General features: G+C 43.5%; 2 protein-coding genes across 4 annotated transcripts in view; one reads left to right on the forward strand and one right to left on the reverse strand.

Moving 5' to 3' along the window:
• The first annotated feature begins 39 nt into the window (after positions 1 to 39).
• Positions 40 to 24,955, forward strand: grapa (GRB2 related adaptor protein a). 3 transcript variants are annotated; one of them, XM_088936333.1, is made up of 6 exons: positions 40 to 372; positions 1,434 to 1,531; positions 2,316 to 2,435; positions 15,464 to 15,632; positions 18,724 to 18,878; positions 24,870 to 24,955. In XM_088936333.1, exons 1-6 carry the CDS (start codon positions 295 to 297, stop codon positions 24,940 to 24,942), a joined length of 693 nt encoding a protein of 230 aa, XP_088792459.1. In that variant the 5' UTR covers positions 40 to 294; the 3' UTR covers positions 24,943 to 24,955. The 3 variants fall into 3 exon arrangements, with proteins under 3 accessions (XP_088792459.1, XP_088792460.1, XP_088792461.1); XM_088936334.1 differs by lacking the exon at positions 24,870 to 24,955 and adding an exon at positions 20,230 to 23,041; XM_088936335.1 differs by lacking the exon at positions 24,870 to 24,955 and having other exon boundaries at positions 18,724 to 23,041.
• The window catches only part of slc5a10 (solute carrier family 5 member 10), a 42,213-nt gene continuing 36,515 nt past the window's right edge, over positions 19,262 to 24,959 (reverse strand). Inside the window, exons 14-15 of the mRNA XM_088936332.1 lie at positions 23,509 to 23,614; positions 19,262 to 21,962 (exon numbers count right to left, since the gene is read on the reverse strand). Of these exons, the coding sequence (XP_088792458.1) occupies positions 21,769 to 21,962; positions 23,509 to 23,614 (300 nt within the window). The 3' untranslated portion in view covers positions 19,262 to 21,768. The remainder of the gene's footprint in view (positions 21,963 to 23,508; positions 23,615 to 24,959) is intronic.

Here is a 24,959-nt window from a genome sequence, read left to right on the forward strand (position 1 = left end):
AAAGAGGCAGGAAGCGCAGGTCAGCTGCCTCGGTCTCTCTCTCTCCTCTCCTCGCTCTCTTTCTCCCTCTGTCACACATGGCTCTGCTGTCCTGAGCATGCGGTGCCACCAGCAGCCCTGCCTCACACACACACAGAATCGCACGCAGACCCTCCGTCGGCAACACAGGGTGGCTCCCGAGTCTCTTGTTTATTGATTCAGGGCGTCTCCTGCGCTCCTCAGGCTGGTGGTGCTCGGCCGTCTCTCCTCTCCTCTTTCTCTCGCTCCTCTGACCCTGGATGGCTGGTGGGCAGGATGGAAGCTATAGCGCTGTACACCTTTAAAGCCACAGAAGGAGACGAGCTCAGCTTCCAGAAAGGAGACGTACTCATGGTAAGCTGGGAACAAGCTGGCAGGGAATGTCGAGATCAGGTCAAGTTGTTCTACTTAGGTGTGTCTATATGTGTACATTCAGGTGTAGCTATAGATATAGATACAGGTGTATAAAGGACTTTTACTTGCTGTTTTATGCCTTTAAAGGAGCATTTAAATATTTCAGCTACTAACCTGTTCTGTCTTCGACCTTTGTGCTTGCGGAGTCGTTCTGTAGCTGATAGGGGCTCCTACCCTGGGAAGGCACAACGTTCTACAGCTGTGTGCCTATAAGCACTAACAGGCTAGATGAGAGAGTTTTTTGTGATTGTGGGCATTCAGTGCTCAGAGTTATGTGCTTGCGCTGCACTCTTCACAATTCCCTACAGGTTAATTTATCACATTATGACGCGGATTAAAAATAAACGACGCTCCCGTCAACTAAATTGTTTAGGTCTTTACTATTCTACCTTAGCATATCTTGTCAATCATTTTTTTTTAAAATTGGGATTCTTCATTGAATACAGTGCCTTTATAAATCTATACCAAAACAATCTGTATTTTAGACTTGTCCCTGGGGTGTTCATAACTGACTTACACTATATAGGCTATTACAGTGTTTATAGCTGGACGTCATTGTAAAGTTTTGCCTTATAAAGTTAGAATTTTGGATAAGTCATGAAAGGAATAAAACATACTTTGTATATTATAACTAGCTTTACTTAGGAGTATCTCAGATTGTATTCAATCCCATTTTTCTATATTTCTAACACTTTGTCTTGTAACTGTTGATAACATTCTAGCCAACAGTTCAACATTTTTGCAAGACGTTCATAAATTTGAGGTGGTGCTGTTTGTGTTCCTTTACTGTATCTGTGTCCCCCCCCCAATTAATCCTATCAAATATCACATGAACATATTGCAGAAAGTGCAGTAGATGTTTGTCACCAACAAAAGCCTCTTACTGATCTTACACTGGCCAGAAAGAAACACAGTGACGACTGCTGGTCTAAATCTATACATGCAATGCGTGACTGGTCCGTAGAAAAGTTGGAAAGACACAACCTTATCTGTCTCTGCAGATCACCAACATGGAAGACGACCCCAACTGGTACACAGCTGAGCTGAGGGGGAGAAAGGGTTATGTTCCCAAAAACTATATCAATGTAAGACCCCACGCGTAAGTATCCCTCAGCGAAGTATGCATACTACAGCTCGCTGAAATCCAGCAAACTGATGAATAATAGTATTAGCATGAGATAGCAGCACATGGTTTGCCCTGATTTGAAACAGGACACTGAATGTTTTTTGAATGTCAATTCTAAAAGAGTAAGAATTCTTCACATGTAATTGAAAGTGCATACGATGTTTGAAACAGCTTTTCACATCTTTATGGAACAAAACCCTTTCGTTACAGCTTAGTTTAGTGCCTAGAAGTTTTTAGAGCAGGATTGTGCTCTGTGTGTGCCCGTATTTGTGTCTGCCCTGCGATGGACTGGCGTCCTGTCCTGGGCGTATCCTGCCTTGCTCCAGCTGCTTGAAAGAAAGCAATTCCTTCTCAGTCCAAAGAAGAGCAACCAAATACAAACCCAGGCTTTAATTGAAGCCCTATTCTGTCAGAGTAATAGAACTGAACCTTTTGAGTCCTGAGCAGAAAAGACTATGATGGCACCTGATGCGACCATTCATAACCCTCAAAGACTCGGCAGCGATCTCATTCAGAATGAAAGGTGAAACTACGTGGAAGACACTGAAAACAGAAGACACTTCTTTACCAAAAGGGTGGCAGGAGTGTGGAACAAGTTATCCAGCCATGTTGATGAAGCCCATATCTTGGTTCAGTTAACTACCAACTACCAGAAGGGCTAGACTGGCACAATGGCCTCCTCTCATTCTTAACTGTTCTTCCTGTACGTTCTCAATGTATGACTGAGCCTTTAACGACTGCCTCCCTGTTGCAACAGATGGTTTGCAGGGCGGATCTCCAGGCAGGCTGCTGAGGGGAGGCTGCGGCACAGGGACTGTGGCATATTCTTGCTCCGGGAGAGCGAAAGCGCGCCAGGGGAGTTTTCTCTGTCTGTCAGGTAAGGGTTTGCTGGACAGATGCAAGACAAGTGCAGCTGTGGAGCCATTGTCAGCCGTTTTTCTCCGGGCCATTCCAAAAGGTGATCTATTGTGGATCCTTGAATAATGCACAGTGTCTGAGGTGGGCTGTGCGCTCAATGTCAGACCCATTTCTTGCTCTGCAGTGTGGGTTTTGAGTTAATTAGCTGTTGGCTGTTGGCTTCAGGTAAGAGATAAGATCACTTTATTGGCCGTATACAATTTCTTGCATTAGGAATTTGTCTTTTCACATACCCCAGCTTGCTCTCCATGAGACACACAGACAGGGGGAGAAGCTTGGGGTCAGAGCGCAGGGTCAGCCATTTATACGGCGCCCCTGGAGCAGCTGGGGTTAAGGGCCTTCCTCAGGGGCCCAACGGAGTAGGATTCCCCTGCCAGCCACAGAATTTGAACCAGCAACCTTCCAGCCGTAGGCGCAGATCCTTAGCCACAGAGCCACCGCCCCGCCCACCAAGGATTTAATTTAAACATGTTTCTTGCACTGCAGAACTCCGGTTTATTGCCAGCCATCACTGAGGAAGGGACTGAAGCTCACTGTGGCATTGCGTGGGATTTCAAATCTGAACAGCCGTCATTGGGAAGTAGGTTTCACCATTGTCTGCACTCATGAAATACAGAGATTGAATCAGTGCAACATGATTTTCAATCGATCCCCAACTTTGATTCCTCAGTGATGGCTGGCAATACACCGGAGTTCTGCAGTGCAAGAAACACGTTTCTTTGTCTGGGGACTTAATTCCTTGCTGTCGAAAAACGAATCCCATCATTATGTGTGCACTAGATCACATTGCACATTTAAAACAGTGCTTCTTGAAGTTCTTTCTTCTGAAGTATTTGCTCCCCATATCTTTGCTCTTCCTGGCACAAATCTTTTTCGCAGAATCCTACCACAAGAGTGAAGGTCATAGTTCCAAACCTATCACCAAAACACTCTTACAGTAACCATTCCAGATCAAATTACACGTAGATGCAGCTATTATGCCTGTGAAGCAGTGAAAAGGAAAGTAAGGGAAAATGTAATTATATTTCAATTTTATATATACAATGTCAGATGATCCTATAAGAACAAAGGGATTAAAGGAATGTATTTGGCTCATAGCTGTTCACGTGATTTATTTTCAGTTTACAAAGTCTGTGGTTAGCTACATCTGCACTGCAGAAAGTGTGATGTTCTGTTACAGCAATGACTCATTATCACACCCAATTAAAAACAAAAGCACTTATAAAAAATACATATTGAAATATTTCTTGTGTTTTCACTAGTAAACTACTGTAGAAGTGCAGTATTGTGATCTAAATTGTGAGAGCACAGTTTGGAATAGAGGTTTGGATCAGTGTGATCATAATAGGACAGAAAGCCCGGAGCTTGACATTATTCACCAAATTATTCCCTCAACTGATTTCATGATTGCTTCATTATTTTACACCAGCAATAGGAATCATGCCTATAATTTATTGGGGGAGTAGTATTGGTGCTTAGGGCACTTAAAAAGTTCTATTTTTCTCCAGTATGGGTTTGTGGTATACACTGTCTCAGTGACTGCCTACACTTCTGAGTAAAGGAAATCGGTCAGTTAGCTGAAAATACTGAGCAGTAAAGCCTATGTTGTGGTTTGATAAAACACAAATATATCTGAACAGTACTTCTTCTGCAAAACTGAATCGGTGTACCTTGGAAATATGAAATTATCCCTGGGGAGGCTGAGTGCCCGTGAATAAAGACAAAGTGACAGAAAATAAAAAAGTAACATCAGAGCTTGCTATCTACACCTTTTTTCACAATCTCTTTAAAAAAATTCCAAATTGAATATTAATATAATATTAATGCAGTACCTGTTTTACTACCATGTATTCCAGACTTTACTTGAATAACTAATAGCATGAGCTTAGTAACATTAATCATGTCTGACATCATGCTCTTAAAAAGCCTGTTGGTGCCTATAATAGCTGAAGTGAGATACACGTCTCCTACAGTATATGAGCTTTTCTATTATTAATTAAAAAATTACATTCTTATAATACCTTACCTTGCACCTTAATGGGAGAATCAAGATAGATGGGGTCACACGATCAGACCCTTATGAGCTGAAATCCTGTATACATTACAAAACCAGAGCCTAAAAGATGTTTCAGATTTTAGTATCTGTAGGTAAAAATGTGAAGATTTTAAATTGGAAATGAATTCTCGTGAAAGGAATATCCCTCTTCATCCCTGTCAGTGGCAATCTGTTTTTTTCCACTGCTGTTGACATAATCATAAATCATAAATCCCTGTGAATTTTAAGGAACTTGGACAGACAGTTAAGAAATTGGATGTTGGATATTGGTTTTCAGCCTTTTTCCACTTTTCTCTCTGCACAAATGCCATGAATTCTAGAACACAGAAGCTATATCACCCAGCCACTCACAACTGGCCACTCACTGAAGCTCAGCAGGTGTGAGCCTGCTCAGTACCTGGATGGGAGACCTCCTGGGAAAAATTAAGGTTGCCGCTGGAAGAGGTGTTAGTGGGTTCAGTAAGGAGTGCTCACTCCTGCAGTCTGTATGGGTCCTAATCAGGTCTTGACTCTCCGTGGTCATCAAAACTCCCAGAGAGTTTCTCAAAAAGAATAGGTGTATTAGCCTGGCGTTCTGGCCACATTTACCACTGGAATTGATCAATCATGGCCTCCTAACAGTCCCCATCTATGAACTGGCTTCAATACTTCTCCTCCCTACTGATAGCTGCTGTGTGGTGAGCTTACTGTCACACTATGGCTGCCGTTGCATCAACCAGGTGGGGCAGCACACTGGTGGAGGGGAGACTCCATAACCTGTAAAGCGGTTTGAGTGGAGTGCCCATAAAAGTGCCATATAAAAGTAAGGAATTATTATTTTATTATTAATAATGAATGTACATGGACATTGCAATGGACATTTTCCCATACTCGTTATGTTTAGCGATGCTCCTCTGTGCTTCCACTACACTGTTTTTCCCACAAACTGGAATCCAGCTTGGGGTTACTACTGCAGAAAAGATGGCATACGTTACATACGCGATTCTTTTTATAGGTCCTGTTGATCTTTTTACGGCTTTTCATTGTGCATCAGTTCTGGGAATTTTTGAAGTCTTTCCTTGTGGAAATGGTTGGCGCCAAACAAATAAGGTTCCTTCGTGTGGGAGCAACCAAGCAAACAATAAAAGATGCTTAAATTAAAGACACATCTGTATCTTCAGACCAGTGTCAGGAAGTGCCCCACAGAGCAGCAGGTTATTGTGAAGCAGATCATTCAGGGAGAATGAGGAATTCGCAGTGTTGAGTCAGCAGTGATATGCTCTCCAAACAAGCCGCTTGTCTTGCTCTGGTTGCAGACTGTCTGTGACTGAATGAAGCTGGAAACCTTGCATGGTAATCATAGAGTCGCTCACTAACCACCCAGAAGATGGAATTTTGCCTGGTGACGGAAGATGAGAATTTGTGTGCATTCTTTTGTCTGTTCAAGTCTAAAATCGTGGCAGGGGAGGAGAACATTTTAAGCTTCCGTTCTGATTCTTTTTGTTGTTTTGGCGTTCCTTCCCTTTTCTGCTTTGAAAACCTTAAAAAAACAAATCGATTTTCTCTTTCTCGACAGCTGGAGAAAGAAAGAATTGTCTCTTGCACTGAGTTGCTCTTACTGGGTGTACTACAGTCTTCTCCAGGTGCATACGGCACTTTCTGGTCTCAGTCTTTGTTGGACTGCTCGAACTACTCCATTATGACCCAACAATTTAGAATACTTTCTCTTGTTTAAATGTTCTCATTTGCCTCTTGAATTGCTGGTGATTCTGGAGTCTTTATCTTTCTTTGGGTCATTTCCTAATGAGACGGCTCAGGTTTCTAAAAGGACTGTGTATGCAAAGGCGTACACAGACAGCGCTGTGCTTGAATGTTGAGGTTTCCTTGGAAATGAGGCACCTCTAGAGTGCGGCTTGAATCTGCTCTTTTTTTCTCTGAAACTTCCCTGCTCAAAACCAGGACAAAAGTGTAGGACAGGGATCCCCAACCCCCAATCCTAAGGACATCCACACCTCCTGGTTTTACCTGGTATTTTCCTCTCTCTACTCAAAAGCCGTAGATCTTAAGTCACTTTTGAAAAGGCAACCTCATTAAAAGGTAACTTCCAACGTGTTTAGGAACTGAAGACTATCAAAGAGTGCCAGGTAATGATTGCGTCAGTTCAGCATTGAACATAGCACAGCGCTCAGCTGGAACAAAGACTGTGAACCTCCCAGGACCTGGGATGGAAACCCCCATACTGCCCTCCCTCTCGTCTCCTGCACGCCAAGCGCTAAATGTTTTTTATGAAGCTGTCAGAACAAGCTCGTGCCCCCAGGCTCTCCATGCAAAGCCAAAACCTCGCCCAAGAAGGAAATTTCCAGACGCGCCTGCCCAGCTCTGTGACGAGGAAAGTCACCTGCATACCAGCAGATATCCGGAAACACGGCTCCTAAATCAAAAACCATTTCGACACACCGCGATGAAAGGGAAAAAAAAACTTTCTATGAGCGAATTCCGTTTTAGGGCATTTGCTGACACTACGTCAGTTTAGACTCCAAAAGGTCCCATGCAACGCAGCTGAGAGGCAAACGCTTTTGTGCTCGAAAGCGCGCTTGTTTGACATTGTGAGTTTTGGATGTTGGATACTTCAACGTCAAGCTTTGAGATGAAGGAGAAATTATTGCCCAGAAGTGGAAAAACCTCAAGGGGGGTACTTTTTTCTATTTAACTGTATTGTACTGAGCAATTGCAGCAATGACACTCCAGTCTGGATAATTGTGCTCCCTGGAAAGCCACATTACAATAGACGGGATAATATTACACATGGTCTCAATACAGTACCTCCTTTTCTCCATTTCTATAGCCGTTTGCTTCTCAGAGTGCTGCATGTATAGGATTGGATGCAGTTCATCCATCGCTGAACTGCTGCACCTAGCTGATGTGCAGCAACCAGTCTTCACCAGCAGCCCCACAGCAGTGTGAGAAATAACTTCATCAGCTGAATTCGAGTGTCGTTTTAGGGAGGCCTGATTGTGCAAACCCAGGCAAGGATTTACTCAGGGCATGTGGTTTACCACCCACACACTTACGAACAGTGTCATGAAATCTTGGATGACATGCGTTTAGGCAGTAAACACATTTTCTGAATCTCCTGAGTCAATTTTCACAAAGTGGCGCATCAAGACTCACCACCTGCAATAACCAGCATAGGCTCCAAGCATGATACAAAATACAAGTTCACAATAAACCCTGGATTTACCGTTTCAAAAATCCTGATGGGCATTTTAATTAATTCTTCGCTTTATCAGTCACAGTATATAGAGTAACAAATAAACCAGCTGGGTATTTGACTCCCTACACTTGCTGAATGACATCTCAAGGCCCAGAAGCAAAAGAAGACATAATTACAGAATAATTAACAATATGCTGTATTTTTCTAAATCATTTAAAAATTGGCATCCCTTTTCCTGGATGCCCTGTAAACATACATGTCAGGAACTGCCCGGGATCAAAGCACAGTGAAAAATAGCTCATATCATCCTGCCAGGAACTCCTGCCTCAGCAGTGCCCTCCCAGTCAGGCTGTGCTGTTGCACATCTCTGCAGGCCTCCTGCCAGCTCCAGCTCCAGCTCCCATTGTGCTCTGTAACCAGTTTGGGGAGTAACTGTTTAATCTGCGGCAAACCCACACCCTGCCTCGCCAGACCCTCCCTGTTTGCCTTGAAGCCGTATCATTCTCAGAAGAGCACAGGGCAAGGTTGTGTAACGACAACAACAACAACAGTTACACAGAAGCAGCCTCCTCAAGTCTCTGCACTGAGGTGATTTCTAATCAGCCTCAAATCATAGTCAGATCGGAGCACTCAATCCCGTGAGTCTCCTGTGATGAGGCTGTGCAAAACGGTTCTCCCAGTGCACAACGTTTAACAGAGCAGCGCTCTCATGGCTAAGGCTGCGAGAACGTTTCATTTCAAACCGTGATTCTGCTCCAGAGAATGAAAGGCTCCCTGTGAATAAATGCAAATCTGTCAGCTTTTAAAAGGCTTTGAAAGACACACTTCCAATTCCTAGGAATTCATTTGAATGCTCACACATGTGACAAAAATCCCTTTTCGGTCCCTGCAACCAGAGTTCAGTTTGCCGTTTGATTTTGGTTTTCAATGTTCCTTCAGCATGAAGAACTTTTAGCTGTGGCACATTTCCTCCTCTAATACGAACAAAGATGAGCTACAGTTACAAAAGTGATAAAAGAGGCCGATGCTTCATAAGAAAATCCTCCGACATCACTTTAAATAGAGTGAGAAACAGAATCATTTTGTGATAAAACCACTCATTCTCACTGGTATTTCAGATTGCAAACATTTAGACTACGCTTAGCCCTGGACAAATGTTTCCCGTTCAATGCATTTTCTAAACCAATTGGCATCTTGGACTTTTATATTTTTCCAAGCTTACCAATTTCCCTGAAACACACACCAGCTCCTATGATTAAATCACTCATTTATGCAAAATCAGATGTGCCACGTTTGGCACAGCATGTTCTCCTCTGGAAAATAATGCACTCGGAAAACTAAAATGTCCATTAAAGATCGAATAATGGGAGCATTCTTATTTAAACACCACCTCTCTGCAGAGAAGACAGAAACCTTCAGGCACGAGCTGATTTCTCCAAAAGCTCTCCTAATTATGAAGGCGAAGCATAAGTGCACCCTTAGAGACTACAATGTCTTACGAATTCAGGTATTGTGACTGCCGTTAGAGAATTAACCTTAAACTGGCTCTTCCACATTGTCCAAATATGCTTTTCTAAACTAAATGATTTCGCATTTTTTTTCTATGAAGTAATCATTTTAACAAAAGTCATTAAAAAAAATGATTGATATCTTTCAGATTTTGGCAACAGATACACGAGTCTTCAAATTACAACCTGTTTCGCTGCTAAGGGGGTATGTTAATGTTTGACTGATGAGAATGATCTCTTTCCTTCCAGTCAAATCCTAGATCAAGGACAACCACAGCCGATCAGTTTTCTTAATTTTCCTAACAGGCTCGAATTAATTATAAGCAATTATAGTCATTTATGATGGAACCCGAAAACAGATTTACTATCCTGAGAACCGGCTAGCACGGTATCAAAACCGCCGCAAGAATATGTATTCTACATCTCGGGCTTTTGCCCTCAGCATTACAGTCTGCAGATATTAAACAGAACTAATTATTTTGCAAGACTGGACAAAGTTAAAATCTCGGGGCCTGAATCAATCAGAGGTTTGAAAACATGAGCTAGGTGGCAGACTGGAGATTGACACTCCTGCTACTGTCCAGTTTGAGAAAAGCCTGAGCTGCCTGTGAGACTGTAGGGAAAATACAGCCCCTCTTTGCTCCCAGCGTTTCGTTCACTGGCTCTGCTCGCCTCTGGCTCTTTCCTTAGTTGTAAGCTGTCTGAGCCAACTGATATTAACTTTCACTCCTCAAGGTAACTGCTGCAAGGCCATTCTTGACAATATCTGTCTTAGAATCTCTGCCCGTGGATTATTATTACAGTTTGAACGCCCATGTGATCAAAGAGCCTACAGCAATGCTGGGTGGAGTCCGGCTGGAGTTTTATTTTTACTGGCTGGCCACTTTTATGAGCTGTTTTGTGTTTGTTTATTTCTGTTTCGCGGGCAGGCTTCAGGAAAATCGAACCCAAAGAAAGACGATAGCATCCTTTCCTTTTCCCATTCTCCTCCGCCCAGGCTGCTGGAAGGACTGACTCCCATGTGAAACAATTGGGAAACCATTTCAAGGCATTCTTTGTGCAGAGGGAAAATCAGGAAAACCAGAAATGCTGGTTACATCACACACTGCTCTACTAAAACAGATACAGAGCGGAGGTGTAACATATGGAACTTTGTTATTTAATTGCACAAGTTTAAAGCAAATTCACCATAATTCAATCATAAATCAAGTAGGTAGCTGCATCAGCATGCCTAGGCTGCAAAGCAACAAGTAAAGGTTTATTCCATGCTAAAATGAGGAGAAAAGAAACATTTCAGCTGTGGAGCCTTCTTTGGGTGTGAAGACCTGAAGAATGCTCCACAGCCGAAACACTGTGTTTCTTTTCTCTTCTTTCTCTTTTCAGGATAGAAGAAACCTTTACTTGACCATTCAATCATTTCATCATTCGTTGCAACCCGTTCTTCTTGCTGATACAAGTTCGTGAGCCAAAGGGCTGTATCCATCAGGGTGAGAAGATGTGACTCTAAGAGCCGTCAGAGTAGCAAAGTCAAAGGAGATTCGAAGCTCCAACACAGACCAAAGCTGATGAGCCTCAAATCCACTTTGTGGAAGAGACTGGCCGCATGGCACAGGGGAATTCAAGAGACCTGGGTAATCATGTCACCACAAGAAACTCACTACATGCTACACTTCAGTCACGTTCATCCCTCAGCATGTGATGAGCGATCAGGACCGTGACTGCAGCACGGCATCACTGCACCATGACCTGTCAAGCGACACAGCTCAAAATTCAGAAGTCAGAAAACCCAAACACACCTCAGACATGCTATGCTGAAAGACAAGTCCTGGAAATCAATACCCTTGAGACTCGAGGCAGAAACGTTGCTTTAAATAGGCTCGTTATTCCACTTCACCTGGCAGCGCACTTAAAATTCAGAACAAAAGGCACTTTACCCAAAGAACTGTGGGAGTGTGAAATGAATGCTGATACGATGGCGTCCTCCAAGAAACCGCTGGATGTGATCCTTGGATCAATTAATTACTAATCAGCTTTAAGTTAGAGGAACCAAATGACCTCCTCTCATTTGTAGCTTTTCTTATGTTTTTAGGTTGTACGTCTTGAGCCCCTGTTACATTTTCAGATCAACAGATCGGATGGGAATATGTGAGGGTTTTCTGTCATCACACATCCTCCTGGCACCCCCCTCCTTTCTTCTTCCTACTTTCACATCCTCCTAACCTCCACGAGCAAGAGCCAGTGGCTAAGGCTTACAGGACAGAAGTCATGGGAAGCCAAACTGAGCCCCCAAAATAGAGCAGAGCAACAGTGATGCTACAGGTATTAGGAAATAAGACCAGGTGCACATCTTGTGCAAATTTGTGTGATTCAAATTGTCACACACACAGGTGCCACTTAAACAGCAGGGAAAACCAGTGTAAAAAAATCTATAACTAACCAGTTATTCAGGCTGCATTCATCTTACATCAGCAGCTAGTTGGTTTGAAACAACATGGTTTATATAAATCGGATTTACAGTTTAAGAAGATTTTGCATACTGAACTGAACAAAGAGTGCTGCTAAGTCCAGCTAAAATAGTTCAATAATTTAAATATGTTTAGTCTTAATCTTATCTGTTCATGAGGGGATCTGATTCATGTATTCAAAAAAAGGCACTGACAAAGCAAACCCAGTGGGTTGGATTTCTTCAGAAACAGGAGTAAAACTCCAACTAAAGGATACAAGTAGAAACTATATGAAAGTGCACTTAAAACCGAGAACAAAAGACTCTTCTTTACCCAAAGGGTTGAAAGAGTCTGGAACAAGACCCACCCATGTTGCTGAGGCTAAAATCTTGCCTTCTCTCAGAAATGGGTGCTGGGAGAGATCATATCACTTAACTACTAATTCTAGTAATGGAACAGGACACACGGGCCTCATTTCTAATCTTTCTTATGTTCCAACACCAACATCAGTTTGCTTTACAATACACTAAATACAATACACAAGGAGCTGCAGGTCTCCACTCAGAAGTGCCCAGAGCAGAGTTCTGGTTCTGAAGCAGGACCTGTTTTAACACACAAGGCACACTATGTTTTTTTTCCAAAAGCAGAAAGCACACAAGATGAGGGTTTACTCTCACAGCTGGGCACCTAAAGAATCTACCAACATGTTTATTCTGGAGAGATTCTTTTGAAAAATAGATGGTTTTATCAGAGAGATTCTCATAAAACCCCTGGGGTTTTAAGTCAAAATTAAAATTAATTCATTTGCGTTACCTCTTTCTACTCTAACAAAACAAATAGCTTGTTTCTGGATTTATAAAAGTCCTCTTCAGATCTTAGCAGTATTCAAGAATCAGCACTTCACTAATTTGTTCTAATGAGTAGGTCCCTCAGTATCTTAAGACTCAAGCTTATCTCAGAATTAGATGCATCACAGGAGCAAAATACCATCCTCTGCAAATGAAAAAAAAAACACTTATCAGTGAAGTTTTAAAAGTAAAAAAAAAATCTGTTCAGGCACCAGTGGCTTATCTCTTTTGTTGACAGTAATTTTGGCCGGCTGCCTAAAACCACAGAATTTCTAAGAACGTTTGGATTTTTATTTTATCTGAGCCTCCTTTTTTCCCCCAGTTTCCAACAAAAGCTCAGGCGTTTGTTGGTCCTGTCTCATCTTGTCACACTGGGCGGGGGTGGACTTTGAAAAACATGTCGTGTGATGTTCTGCCCCACTGTGCCAGCACTGAGAGGCCTAGCTCTGTCCTACTACACGATGAGCTGAGCCGGACATCACATGAGAAGTAAACTTTAATACTCACGTGGAGCAACAAGCCCAGACTCCCCTGCCTTCTCCCATCCTGTGCTGGGTGTTAGCAGTTCAGTTCGTAAAAGCAAAACATCTGCAACAGTCAAAAAGTCAAAGGACAAAGGTCATTCCAGTGGTTTGTGCAGCGACCCAGAGTTGTGACTCAGCTGCTTTTAGTGAGCAAAACACTTATTCTCGTCCCCAACCTCCAACAAAAGAGTGACATCAGCAAGCCTTGAAGAAAGATATTTTTCTGTTAATGTTACAAGGACAAAAAGCACACTCTCTGCGAATCCCATTTAAAGTTACAGAGAGGCTTTGCAGACCTATTAAACTGCAGCTCTCCTTTTGTGAGCAGAAATATTTAAAAATAAAAAACAGAAGCCCCTCTAAATCCTTGTCATTTCCCACTCAGGGTGTATGCATGATGGGAGTAGCCCCCATCTTGCAGAGTAATTGCTGTTTGTACCTCATTGCCGTGCATCGGTCTCAGAAAGTCAGCTGTGTGAAAGTCCGAAACGTGATACAGTAAATATTACATCACTATAGGCCTTTGTTGAGAGGGAGTCGCTGTCTTCCTGAGTGAAATCCTGAGATTACCGCTGTGGAGGGGGCAGAAAAACTAGCAATTAAGGTCTGAAAGTGAGTGTTTTGGTTCAACACACGCAGGTCCGAACTCACCTCACACTCAGGTTCTGCAGACAGCCTTTTCCTTGTGTACAGCACACGCACCTGAGGGAGCAAAGGCACATGATTCGATCACAGGTGCTGGAACTGGATCAAAGGAAGAAGAAAGCATGCAAAGTGTTGGCTGTAACACTGACTGCTTAATACATCTCAGCTCTTGTTACTTCTGGAACTGAACAGCATGGTGCAGTTTTATTCAGATCCATTTCAGTTGAAATCTGGATTTGTTTTTTATCACAGACTAGAAACCGCCATTTTGGTTCGGTTAAGTGCCTAGACTGATGAATCCACCAGCTTCTATAGATCAACTTTTCTTAATGCTTCCCATCTCACTTCTGCTTTACATTCATTTAAAAACTGTGCCTCCTGCCCCACAACTACATAGACATCTCCAGCCCAAGCACAGTATTATTAATATTATAAACTAGATTTATTTCACTGTTCAGTCTGACTTTGCCTCAGAGTGCCTGGTGACCTTATTCTGTCACACACTGATGACAGTGAAACACCTGTTTAGCCACTCTCAGGTGTTTTTGGGTTTTTATTTTCCTTCTTGAAAATTGTAATTCTCACCACATGTTGCCATGTGAACAGTGTTAGAGCACTTTGGTTACTCCACTAATCTAATATCTACAATATATTAAACATTTTTTTCATATTTAATACTGTATCCAATGTATTATACCGTATCCAACAGCTCAGGAAGGTATGACTGCTAGTAATCTCATGAGATGTGATTTGTTCTCCCAAAAGCAAGGCTCTTTGAAGTTAATTCTTTATCAAAGGTTATTCTTGAACAGGCTGTGGTAATGTTATTGCTAGCATGGTTATCTTTATGACTTTTACCGATACAGCCTTTTAAGATTATAATGAAAAAAGTCTCAGGTCACATCCTTCTTAATGAACGCACAAACTGGGACAGCTGGTCTGTGCCGCCTTAGGAAACAGATGTAGTCCTACAGGATTTTTAACAGCCTGCAGAACTGTCACTGTGTGTCACCAATAGCCTTAACAAACTAGAAATGAGTATTACACTCAAAAAAGAGCTATTAGCTGGAAACGCCCAATCACTTTTCTACAGGGACTTGTATTACATTAGTGTAACCAGACACTGAGCCTTTTTCATAACAAGCTGGTACAACATTTTCTCAGAGGGAGTACAAAGAGAAGTATTCAACTGTGTGTTTGAATATGTGCTTACGGAGCAGGAGAGAATCCACAGCAATCGCAACATTTTGAGTCAAAGGTCCAACGAAAAAACATTCTGAAACAAACATGGATGTGGCACTTCTCTCCTGTGTCAGTAATGATGCAATCACATTGCACTCTGTATGTCTCAAGAGCTCTCAGGACTCAAGTTAATCCTGGGACATTTATGAACCATTATGCTAGCATTTTCTTTGGAACACACTGATTACTCTTAATAACAAGAGCCCGATTGCTTCTAAATCTCCAAGATCATTGTGGGTGTCAGCTGAGCACAGGCAATTAATAAGTAAAGATTAGAAGGTAGAAGTCAATACCTAGATAAGCTGGCTGTTCCTTTCTGAGGTGATTAATACCAGGTAAGAATGAAAGAAAAGCTTATGTATCACGTAAGTAGGTCCAGCCAGTCAGTAACTCCCTAGAGAGAACTCCTAACAATGTAACAGGCCCTCCAGAGTTGCACCGGCACAGAAAGAGCTCCTGCTCTGTCATTCATGGTCCAGCCAGTGTCTCCTGTTCTCCTGACCCTCGTGTTGATTTTCGTCCTGCAGCTATGGAGACCACGTACAGCACTTCAAAGTCCTGAAGGACAGAGGCGGGCAGTACTTCATCTGGGACGAGCTGTTCAGCTCCCTGAACCAGCTGGTGGAATTCTACAGGACCACAAGCATCGCCAAGGAGAGGACGGTTTTCCTGAGGGACGGGGAGCGAGCTCTGGGGGTAATCGCGCCTCCGTTTCGCCCTTCTGTTTTAATCTTAGGCTGGTCAGCTAGCAGAGCTGCAGCTGGGGTAGTTTCAGCTTGGACTCCACTGGTGCCTGCACTATGAACAGGAACTAACCCACTTTACTTCCTTAAGTATGAGTCTTAACGTTGAAAAAGGGCCTAGGGTAAGTGCAATATCAGCTGAATAGCTCAGTGCTAAGCATATAATAACAGGCTACCAGAGTGGCCATAAATCACTTTTAAATACTGCGAAACAGGTCTCATGCTGTGCAATTGTTTTCAAGCAACAATCTTAAGATCATGATCCTTTTCATTATAATTAGCTAACCAATCTGCAAGTCCCTACACAAAATCATCCTGTTGTTCCTGGCAGCCCTCCTCGGCTTGTCTCATACTACACGCATTTCAAAACCAGTGTCAGAATCTGAACTGGGGCCAAAATAAATGATCACACATGACAGTATGTTCTTCTTTGAAGAAGCAGATCCACAGGTTTGCCATACAGACTTAAAAGATTTGGAAAAATCTCTGTAGGGGTGAAAATAAGGCTTCCATTGCACAGCAGTCTGAGGTTCTACGAGCCAACAGAAGGTGCTGGATATTTCAGACCATATGTTGGGTAACTGTCCAGGGACATTAAGTGGGATCAGACACTCCTGCTGCTGCAAAAATGGGGACAACCAACCTCTGCAACTGAGAATGTGAAATAGAACATTGACGTATGTTTTGTTCTGCTGTTGAGGTGAAACTGATGCGTGCATCCAGCAGGCACAGACATCTCCCTCCACATCTCGCTATTCTGTAGCTATTTATTCTGGCCATTTCAGCTGTGTTGCTAGTTGACCAAACAGCGGGCTCACAGTTTAGTGCTGGTCTTACCCAGCTGCCACTTTGCCAAACCACTAACACAGCTGCAGCTGGTGTGGAAAGGAGGGCACTCTCTTTAAAGATCAGCCCACACACAGAGTACAGAATTACCTCCTACTCTCGGTTCAAAAATGCGCAGCCCCTTAATTTCCCCTTGTATCCTCTGGTTCGTGTTTCACCTTCTGTTCTGAAGAGGTCTACTGGGTTGAATCAGGATTTCAAATACTTGTATCGGGTCCCCTTCGTAGTCTACACTGTTCAAGACAATGTGGTACAAAACCAAAATCAGATTCCTTGTAATAACTCACTGATGGAAACTTCAGAGATTGAATTGAAGGACAAGAGATGATTTTGAAAGAAAACTGTTTTTCACAAAGGGAACAATTTTGGATTATAACCAGGTTATACTTTTGTGGTATGTCTCTGAGGGTTTCTTTGTTGCTATGACTGTTGCTATACTTAAAGAATACCACAGCACAGTCCCACATGTCTCTCTTTCCGTCACAGCAGATGTACACAGAACTCATTCCTAACAATTACAAGAGCCGGGCTCCGAAGTGCTATTTCTCAGACTAGGACTTCAAAGGGCACAACATCTGTTTCACCAGACAGCAGATCATTGTCTATGTCTGCTGCGGCCGCGCTGCACAACATTTTAAAAAAACACCAAAAGTGTCAGATTAGGTGATCAATCCATGTTTTGTGCCTGCTGATAGATAGATACTTTATTGATCCCGTGAGGGAAATTGCAGAAAAGAAAAATTTTAAAAAGCCCATGTTCTGGAACTGACATGCGCATCCAAAACAGATGAAAAAACACTTGCCTTTTTTCTTTGGTCCGGAGCTTTGGAATTTCTCATGGATTTCTTGTGTGGGAAAAGGTGGTGCCTTTTTTCTCCCTTATACACTCTCGTCTAGGCAACGAATGGGCGTAAACCTCTTATCCTTAGATCCAGAATGTCAACACCTGCCTCTCAGATACATTGCAAGGCAGCGAGAGGTAGAAACATCCTTCAAAAGAAAGCTTCTAAAAAGAATAAGGAAAAAAGGCATTGTAATCAAGCTTGGTAAGGGAAAGATATGATAGCAAGAAATTGGCTTATGATTATTTGACTGATGCTTTTACCCAGAGGGGCTTACCATTATATTTATATGAACAACTGGGCACTTAACTGAAAGAATCACAGCAAAATCCCTCAACAGCTGTAGCTCACCCAGGATTTGAACCCGCAACCCCCCAGTTATGAGTCCAGAGCCCTCTCCATTGTGCCGCTTCAGACAGCTGGCACGCCGTCCCATGGGGCTGGGTGATCTGTAACCACACTGGAGCGAAGAGGAGTGCCTCTAGCACAGGGAGGGCAGAGACCGGCTCTGGCAGAAGGATCATCATCCCTCGGGAATGATAGCCAGACATCCACTGAGTCACTGGAAGCGCGAAACTGGCCCGGATTAAAGTCTGATCCGTGCTGTTAAGAAACGCTGGGCTGGGAGCTTAAAAACTTTCAGCGCACTCTTAATGTATCACAAGCTTTCCTTTTCGAACAGAAGGAAGCAGCTTCACGTTAAAGCCTCCGGACTTAGAACGCTCAGGTTATTCTCGTCTCACAGAAAACAAAGCTGTGCAAAACTGCCTCTGCTCCAATTTTTAGCCTGCCTCAGATTCCACACTTCAAGCTGAATTATGGGCACCCTTCCACAGGTTGTGAATTTCCAGCTCATCGCCTGCACCAGAATCTCTATCTGCACGCTGACGTACCCTGTGCTGCTCATCTCTTGCATCCACTGTGGTCAGTTCTGAATCATTTCCAAGCTGGCAAAAGAGGGATCTGATAATGACATCACGGATTGTGTCAACGCGTGTTCCTCGCTTGTTCGACAGAGAGCCGAATGGCAGTGCAGAAGCTTATTTTTCTCTTTCTGGTTCAGCTGTCTGTCCTTGCACAACATCGCAAAGAGCCGGATTGTGTTCAGACATAATTTCTGAGAGAATCAATAATCAGGTGCCCAAACTAGGTATTGGCAACGGAGGATTTCGGAGACTTTGACTGCCGCCTTAAAAACAAGATTATGTTGTGTTTAAGGTGGCAGTCAGAAGGTGCCACAGAAAACTGAATGTCTGGTTAGAACTATCTACCTTTGTTCCGCCCCTAAATGGGATAGCTCACGTGTGCGCGCAATCACTAAACCTTCCTCGGTGCTGTTTTGTCGTCTCCCCACAGAGACCACGCCAAGCTCGGGCTCTCTTCGACTTCACTCCCCAACATCTGTCCCAGCTGCGCTTCCTGCGCGGTGACGTCATCGACCTCCTGGACTGCGCCGACTCCGGCCGCTGGAAGGGCCGCTGCCAGGGCAGGGTGGGCTTCTTCCCCCCCGAGTACGTCCAGCCCATTTACCACTGACCGGGCAGAAAGAGGGCGGGGCTGCCAGGAAACACTGCACCACTGCGGAGAGGGGGGTGGGGGGGGGGGGAGGGGTATGGGGGAGAGGCCAAAATCCATGCCAAACGCCCCAGATCAAAAGGCTTTGTTTCAGGCTCAGCTGCTATCTCACGCTCACAGCATCCTGTACAGTGCCCACAGGAGTCACGACACGATCTCGAACAAAGGGGAGAACAGCAGGCCGAGATACTGAGATATGGGGGAGGGGTTCTGGAAAGTGACACAGCGAGAGAGGTGGCAAGAGATGAAGATCCGGCAGCTTTAGGTCAAGAATGGGATCATTTCCAGGCACCGAAACTGCACTCATGGTGTGAGGCACTAAAATTGCCCTAAATCCAAAGGATTGATATAAATACATTCATAATGAAATGGTCGAATTGTCTTTAGAAAGCGGGGGCAGGTCATCGGAGCAGGTGTTTCTGTACATTCTGCCTGCAGAGGTAGTAGACCAATGCATAGACTGTGTGCATTGACTGTGTTGTAGCTGGCACTGACCTGTCACTCCATACGGGCCTTTATCTCCTAGAAGTGGTGTATCTCTGCTCCACACAACAGCGTGGAAGCCCTGCTCCACACGACAGCAGTCAACGTAGAAAAAAAAATTGTATCACAGACCTAAAGAGTGCAGCGTGGGCTCCAAAAGCATAGAAAAGCCCCCCCAGGCTGCTGTAATTTCAACAACGAAGCACTGAAAGCACAGAAGCTCATTTTGCATTTCACTTTTTTCAAATGAACACCGTGCCGTTAGCAGGCACAGCTCATCGGTTGGACAGACACTAAAGCCACCAATGGAAACTGTACATGGAGAGCTGGCTGTGGAAAGGAACGGGCTTTTCTTTGCATGGGCATCGCCATGAGTGAAACATGGACATGATGAAAAATGCTGTCATATACCGCTCCGACAAGTCTCCACCGACGTCGATAACTGCACACGCTGCTCCGGCCAGCAGCTTTCGAAGTTCTGTGGTTTGGGGTTCGTGTTGTCACCTGGCCCACAGACAGACACTGCTCCCACGAATGTCACGGACAGGGGACCGCAGGGCAAAATCCGCACCAGCTCATCACAAAGGGCACAGGGACCCTGGCTTTCCCTACAGGGCTGTGCACATGAATCTCAAAGAGTCAGCAGTTGCACGTCTGCCCATCTGAAAACACCAGATGGATTCTGTTTACCAAGTCAGTGATTACCCTGCTATATGAATGAGAAAAATGACCTGTTTGTTTCTGTGCGAATGGTGAAAAAGAATAATTATTTTTTTTTTCCATCTTGACCTTCTTTGAGCACAGCTGCCTGATAGAGAGAACAGTGGAAGGTCAAAAGACCAGATGATCTTCAGAAAGAAGAATTAACCTGACACTAGCTACTTGGCACAAAGGTCATCACCGCCCAGATGGAACCGAAAACTTTCCCTGAGATGGGTAAAAAAAGAACAGTAACAAACACGATGATCAAATAAAGATGCTTTTTTCTTGCGCTTCTGGCTAATGTGTCTCAAGGCATTGAACTGGAAACTCGTTTTCTTTGAGGGGGGAATTTAGCGTGTTGCTTAATAATTAAAATCCTAAATAAATTCAACGTTTTTTTAACAGAAAAAAAGTGCCTTCTGTTCAACATTACACTGTTGTTAAACGAAGAATGTTTTTTTCCCCAGTGAGATTCAAGCAGAACCGGAAGACTTTTAAACTGCTGCCTTTTTCTAGACACAGGTCAAACCCTGGAGGGACAGCAAAGCCAATCTTTTTTCCTGTAACCCAATCTGAAACTCAAGTCTCTCACTCGCCCTGCTGGGAGGAAGGGTGTGAGAAAACACAAGCTGGTTTATTTCTGCGGCCAAGATTTCTACATTAATGCTGGAGCAGCTGAAAAATGTTTGCATGTTGTGTAGCAGTCGGATACAATGCTGGGAATGTTGGCCTTCAGGGACACTCCCCTGCCGATCGTAGCTGCTGAAGCCGAGCGCACAGCAGCCAAGGTCAAAGCCGAGGAAGGAGACACTTCCTCTGTGCAGATTGTGACAGTGACACTGAACTCTCCCCCTCCTGACTCTAAACTCTGCTTAGCCAGCTGGCTGGAGCTCTCTTCAGTGATGCTGTTTCTCACATCTAGTTACGAGACTGAGAGCTCACTCAAGTCAGGTCGCTGGTGTAAAACAGGCTGAGAAAAGATCTGAAAAGGAGATTAATTGTTAGGCAACACTTACCAAAAAAAAAAAATAATACCTTTACGATCTTGCAGACCTGGAACCTGAAGTTTTGACTAAAAAAAGACCCGAGAAGTTAAAACACATTTATTCACGCGGCACTTTTTTTTATCATTTTGGTTTATTTTCCGTTTCCACAGTTCAGAGGACACACATTTACAATTATCATTGCATCACTGCTGCTGACAGGCTTTTAAGGTTAGTTCAGTTTCCAGGGTTTTTAAGACGGCCCTGAAATAATCACCACGCGTACCTTAGCGATGTTAAACAGTTCAGTCCTTACAGCTTCAACACAAAACTGCAATGAGAAACGGCAGATAGTTTCTTCACATATTGGAAATTGTACTGCAGTGACATTTTAGAATAAATTACAGTCACAAAGATTTTATAACAAAAAACAAATGCCTGTGTGGCCATTGATTGATACGTTTCCTCTAATTTCATTACTTTTCCTCTTTTCTTCCCTTCCAAACATGCCCTCGGCCCACCTCAAGCTGCATAAATGCAATAAATTAGGATCACACTTTCCTCGCCGCACACAATCAGCAGCAAGGTGCCCAGGAGGTCAAAGGTCGGATGTGTAAAGAGCAAACTCGCCCACCCCGCCAGAATCAAAAAGATCTCGTTACGCGAAATAGGCGTAGAAGAAGATGTTGACGCAGATGAGGACGATGGCGTTGATGCAGCAGACGCGGGCCCAGAAGGGGTTCTCCCTGGTGCTGCAGATGACGGGGCGCTTGGGTGCCCCACTCGAGCGCGACCGGGCCCTGCAGAGCGTGCTGCTCCGTGCGCAGTGACCACGCCACTCCGGGCCACCACCTTAGAGAAAAACCGCCAAGAGAGACCGCAGCCATAAGGCGGACGACTTTTGCAAAAGAACCCTCTGCAGATCCCGCCTTCCATCTGCTTGTCGGCCGGGATCTCACTGAGCGTGTGCCACCACCTAGGAGTTTCCAGCCCATAATTGAATAAAATCAAGCGTGTGCATTCACTACTGCACCCTGTGTGCCTGAGTACAGGCATTGCTTCAGGCAGTAATCCCTCAATTTTGAAATCCGTGCAAAACAGACTTATTCCAGTTTGATGTGCATGAAAAATGACGCTAACCAATGCTCTTGCACTGAGCAGACACTGTGGATGGCTACAGTGTCACATTAATGCATTCGGCGTGGCTCTGCAGAAGCTTTTCTTTTCGCAGCTGAACATGGGCAACCGTATGATGAAGTAAACAAAGAATCCGAGAATTAGAACAGAAAAAGCTCACAGAACTATATAACCCATTATCACGAACGGTAGATGTGACAAATTTCTGAACTTATGGCAGAGTCAAATTGCATTGACCACCAGGAAATACAAAAGTACAAGTTCCAAAAAGGTCTGGAATGAGTAATCACTGTTATGTTCTCTTCCTTCATTTTATTTTAATTTTACTTTCATTTTATTCTTCCTTCTGCTTATTTACCAAACTATTTGACCAGTAACACACATTTCAGCCCATCGTATCCTGTATCAATGTGCCCAGTTTTGAATATCCTTGTATTGAACATAAAACAATAAAGCAAAATGACCATATACTGTACAGTATAGGTGTGTGAGAGGTTACAAGCAAGAATAGAGCCTATTTTATTGACAAGTGGTCAATGTATCTGAAAAGGATCATAAAACATACCTCACCAGAGACACAGAGTGCGCAAGAGTAGTCAGGGCTACATGAAACAAAGAATTTCATAGAAATCCACAAAGATTCTGAAATTTCAGACTCCACACAGAAAGTATGTATCTGGGGGTGTGATAGCTTGAAATGTAAAATATTCTGTTATGACAAATGTAAGCTATTGTGCTTAAATGTAAATGATTTTTTCATTGATTAATGATTAAATTGCTTTAATTGTTTTTGTTTCATTTTGTTTATGATCATTTTAGCTGGTATGATATTTTTAATACATTCCACTGCAATTTGGATGCATGTCAATGTGCAAAGACCTTTAGAGACAACATTCAAATGACACTGGATAAATGACAAATCTGCACATTATGCAAAGACATTTACCTGATCAGCCTAATTAGACCATTAACCAGGGAAACTCGACAACACTTTCCTAACTTGGAAATGGTTTATAGGTGTTCCTCCCTGAAGCACACGTGTCCTGTATTAAATCGTCAACTTTAAAAGGGCTAGAAAGTGTTTAGTGAATTGTGCTTCTTTCAGCCAATAATAAGGTCTGGGAGTTGACTACAGCAGACTGTTCTCAAGGTTTTTTTGTACCAGGATCCAGCTCCCTAAGTCTCTTACTTGTAAAGGTTCTAAACCACCAAACAATAGAAGAAAGGAGTGAATTAACATTTAGCAAAAAAGCACACTTACTGTCCGTCCTTTGATCTGACGCTGTGCTCGTGGAAGATACTTTCTGCAGGGGGATGACAGGGCTGTCTTTCTCCTGTGACAGTGTCCACCAAGTCAGGTTCTTGATCTGGAACCAATCAAAACACACGCCACTGACTGCCGACTCGACAAACTGCAGACCAACTGAATACCCTATACTGTAGATGACAGCTGTCACCCTCATTCAGTACATTTACAGGCTACATATAAAGACAAGAGGAGCCGTGGTAGCTCAGACGGCAAGGGTGTCTAGCTCCTGACCGGAAGGTCCTGGGTTCAATCCCAGGAAGGGGCAAGTGATGTACTGTAGCTTGCTCTAATTCCTTCCAGATGGCTCCCAGGTCCACTCAGCCTGCTTTCCAAGTGAGTACCAGGGGTTAATCCTTCTGGGGGTAACAGGCTGGCTGGAGTGTGATGCTGACCACATCACCTCCACCTCCAGTGCTGGATGGTTGAGAAAAACAGTGGCCCTGCCCCCCATTCCCCATGGGATTTATGGTCTGAAAAGAGGACCTAACCTACCTATCTATATAAAGATAACATACTGTACTGTATATTGAGTATTATAAGACAGGTTACATTCTCTCTTATTGCACTTGAGTCCACTGCATTGATCATTTACCGTTGAAGCTTCCTCACTCTGAGCACAAGATCCAGCTGTCTGCTGCAAAGTACCAGTGGCTTCATTAATTTCAAAGCCAGAGATTTATGGTCATGTTCCCTATATACTGTTCACAGTGGTGAAAGATAGGAGGCTCTTTATTATGATATTATTACCGAACAGGGAGCTGCGTCAGTGTGCATTGGCTACAAAGGAGCAGGTCAAGTTTAATTCCATGCTGAAATGCAGAAAGAGGAAACCAGGTGTTTTAGCAGTGACACACCTGAAGAAAGCTCAACAGCTGAAATGCTGTTTCTTCTTTCTGCCTTTGCTTGTGGAGTTAAAGGGGAACTGCAGTCCCAAATTCTCAGACCGGTTATTAAATCTCCAGAAGAAAATAAATTCATTGACATTATAGATGGTGCTGCGCATACCTGGAAACTTTGTTTATTTTTTAATGTAAATTGGACGTTTTACACGTTATTGTGTACATTTTACTTTTTTTGTGATTTGAAATGCACTCATCAATGCTGACTCTTGGAAACACAATGTTTCGGCTGTGGAGCCTTCTTCGGGTTAACCTTTCTGAGCTCATGCTGATTAAATCACCATGTTACCACAGAAGAAACACAAACCAAATTGGCTCAACTACAGAAAACCTACAGCTTATGAAAAAAACTAAACAAACAGGACTTCAGGTTAGTTAAAAGAAAGCCATGTTCCTCTCTCTGTTTTATAACAGGGGCAGCGTCACACCCCCAGCTCTGTGTGATCTGGACATTCGCGTGACAGACCTTCCCCTGTCAGTATGGTGATCCTGACACCCCCCCCT

The sequence above is a fragment of the Atractosteus spatula genome, chromosome 18 (genome assembly GCF_055471065.1).
Source record: "Atractosteus spatula isolate fAtrSpa1 chromosome 18, fAtrSpa1.hap1, whole genome shotgun sequence".
Classification (NCBI taxonomy): Eukaryota; Metazoa; Chordata; class Actinopteri; order Semionotiformes; family Lepisosteidae; genus Atractosteus; species Atractosteus spatula.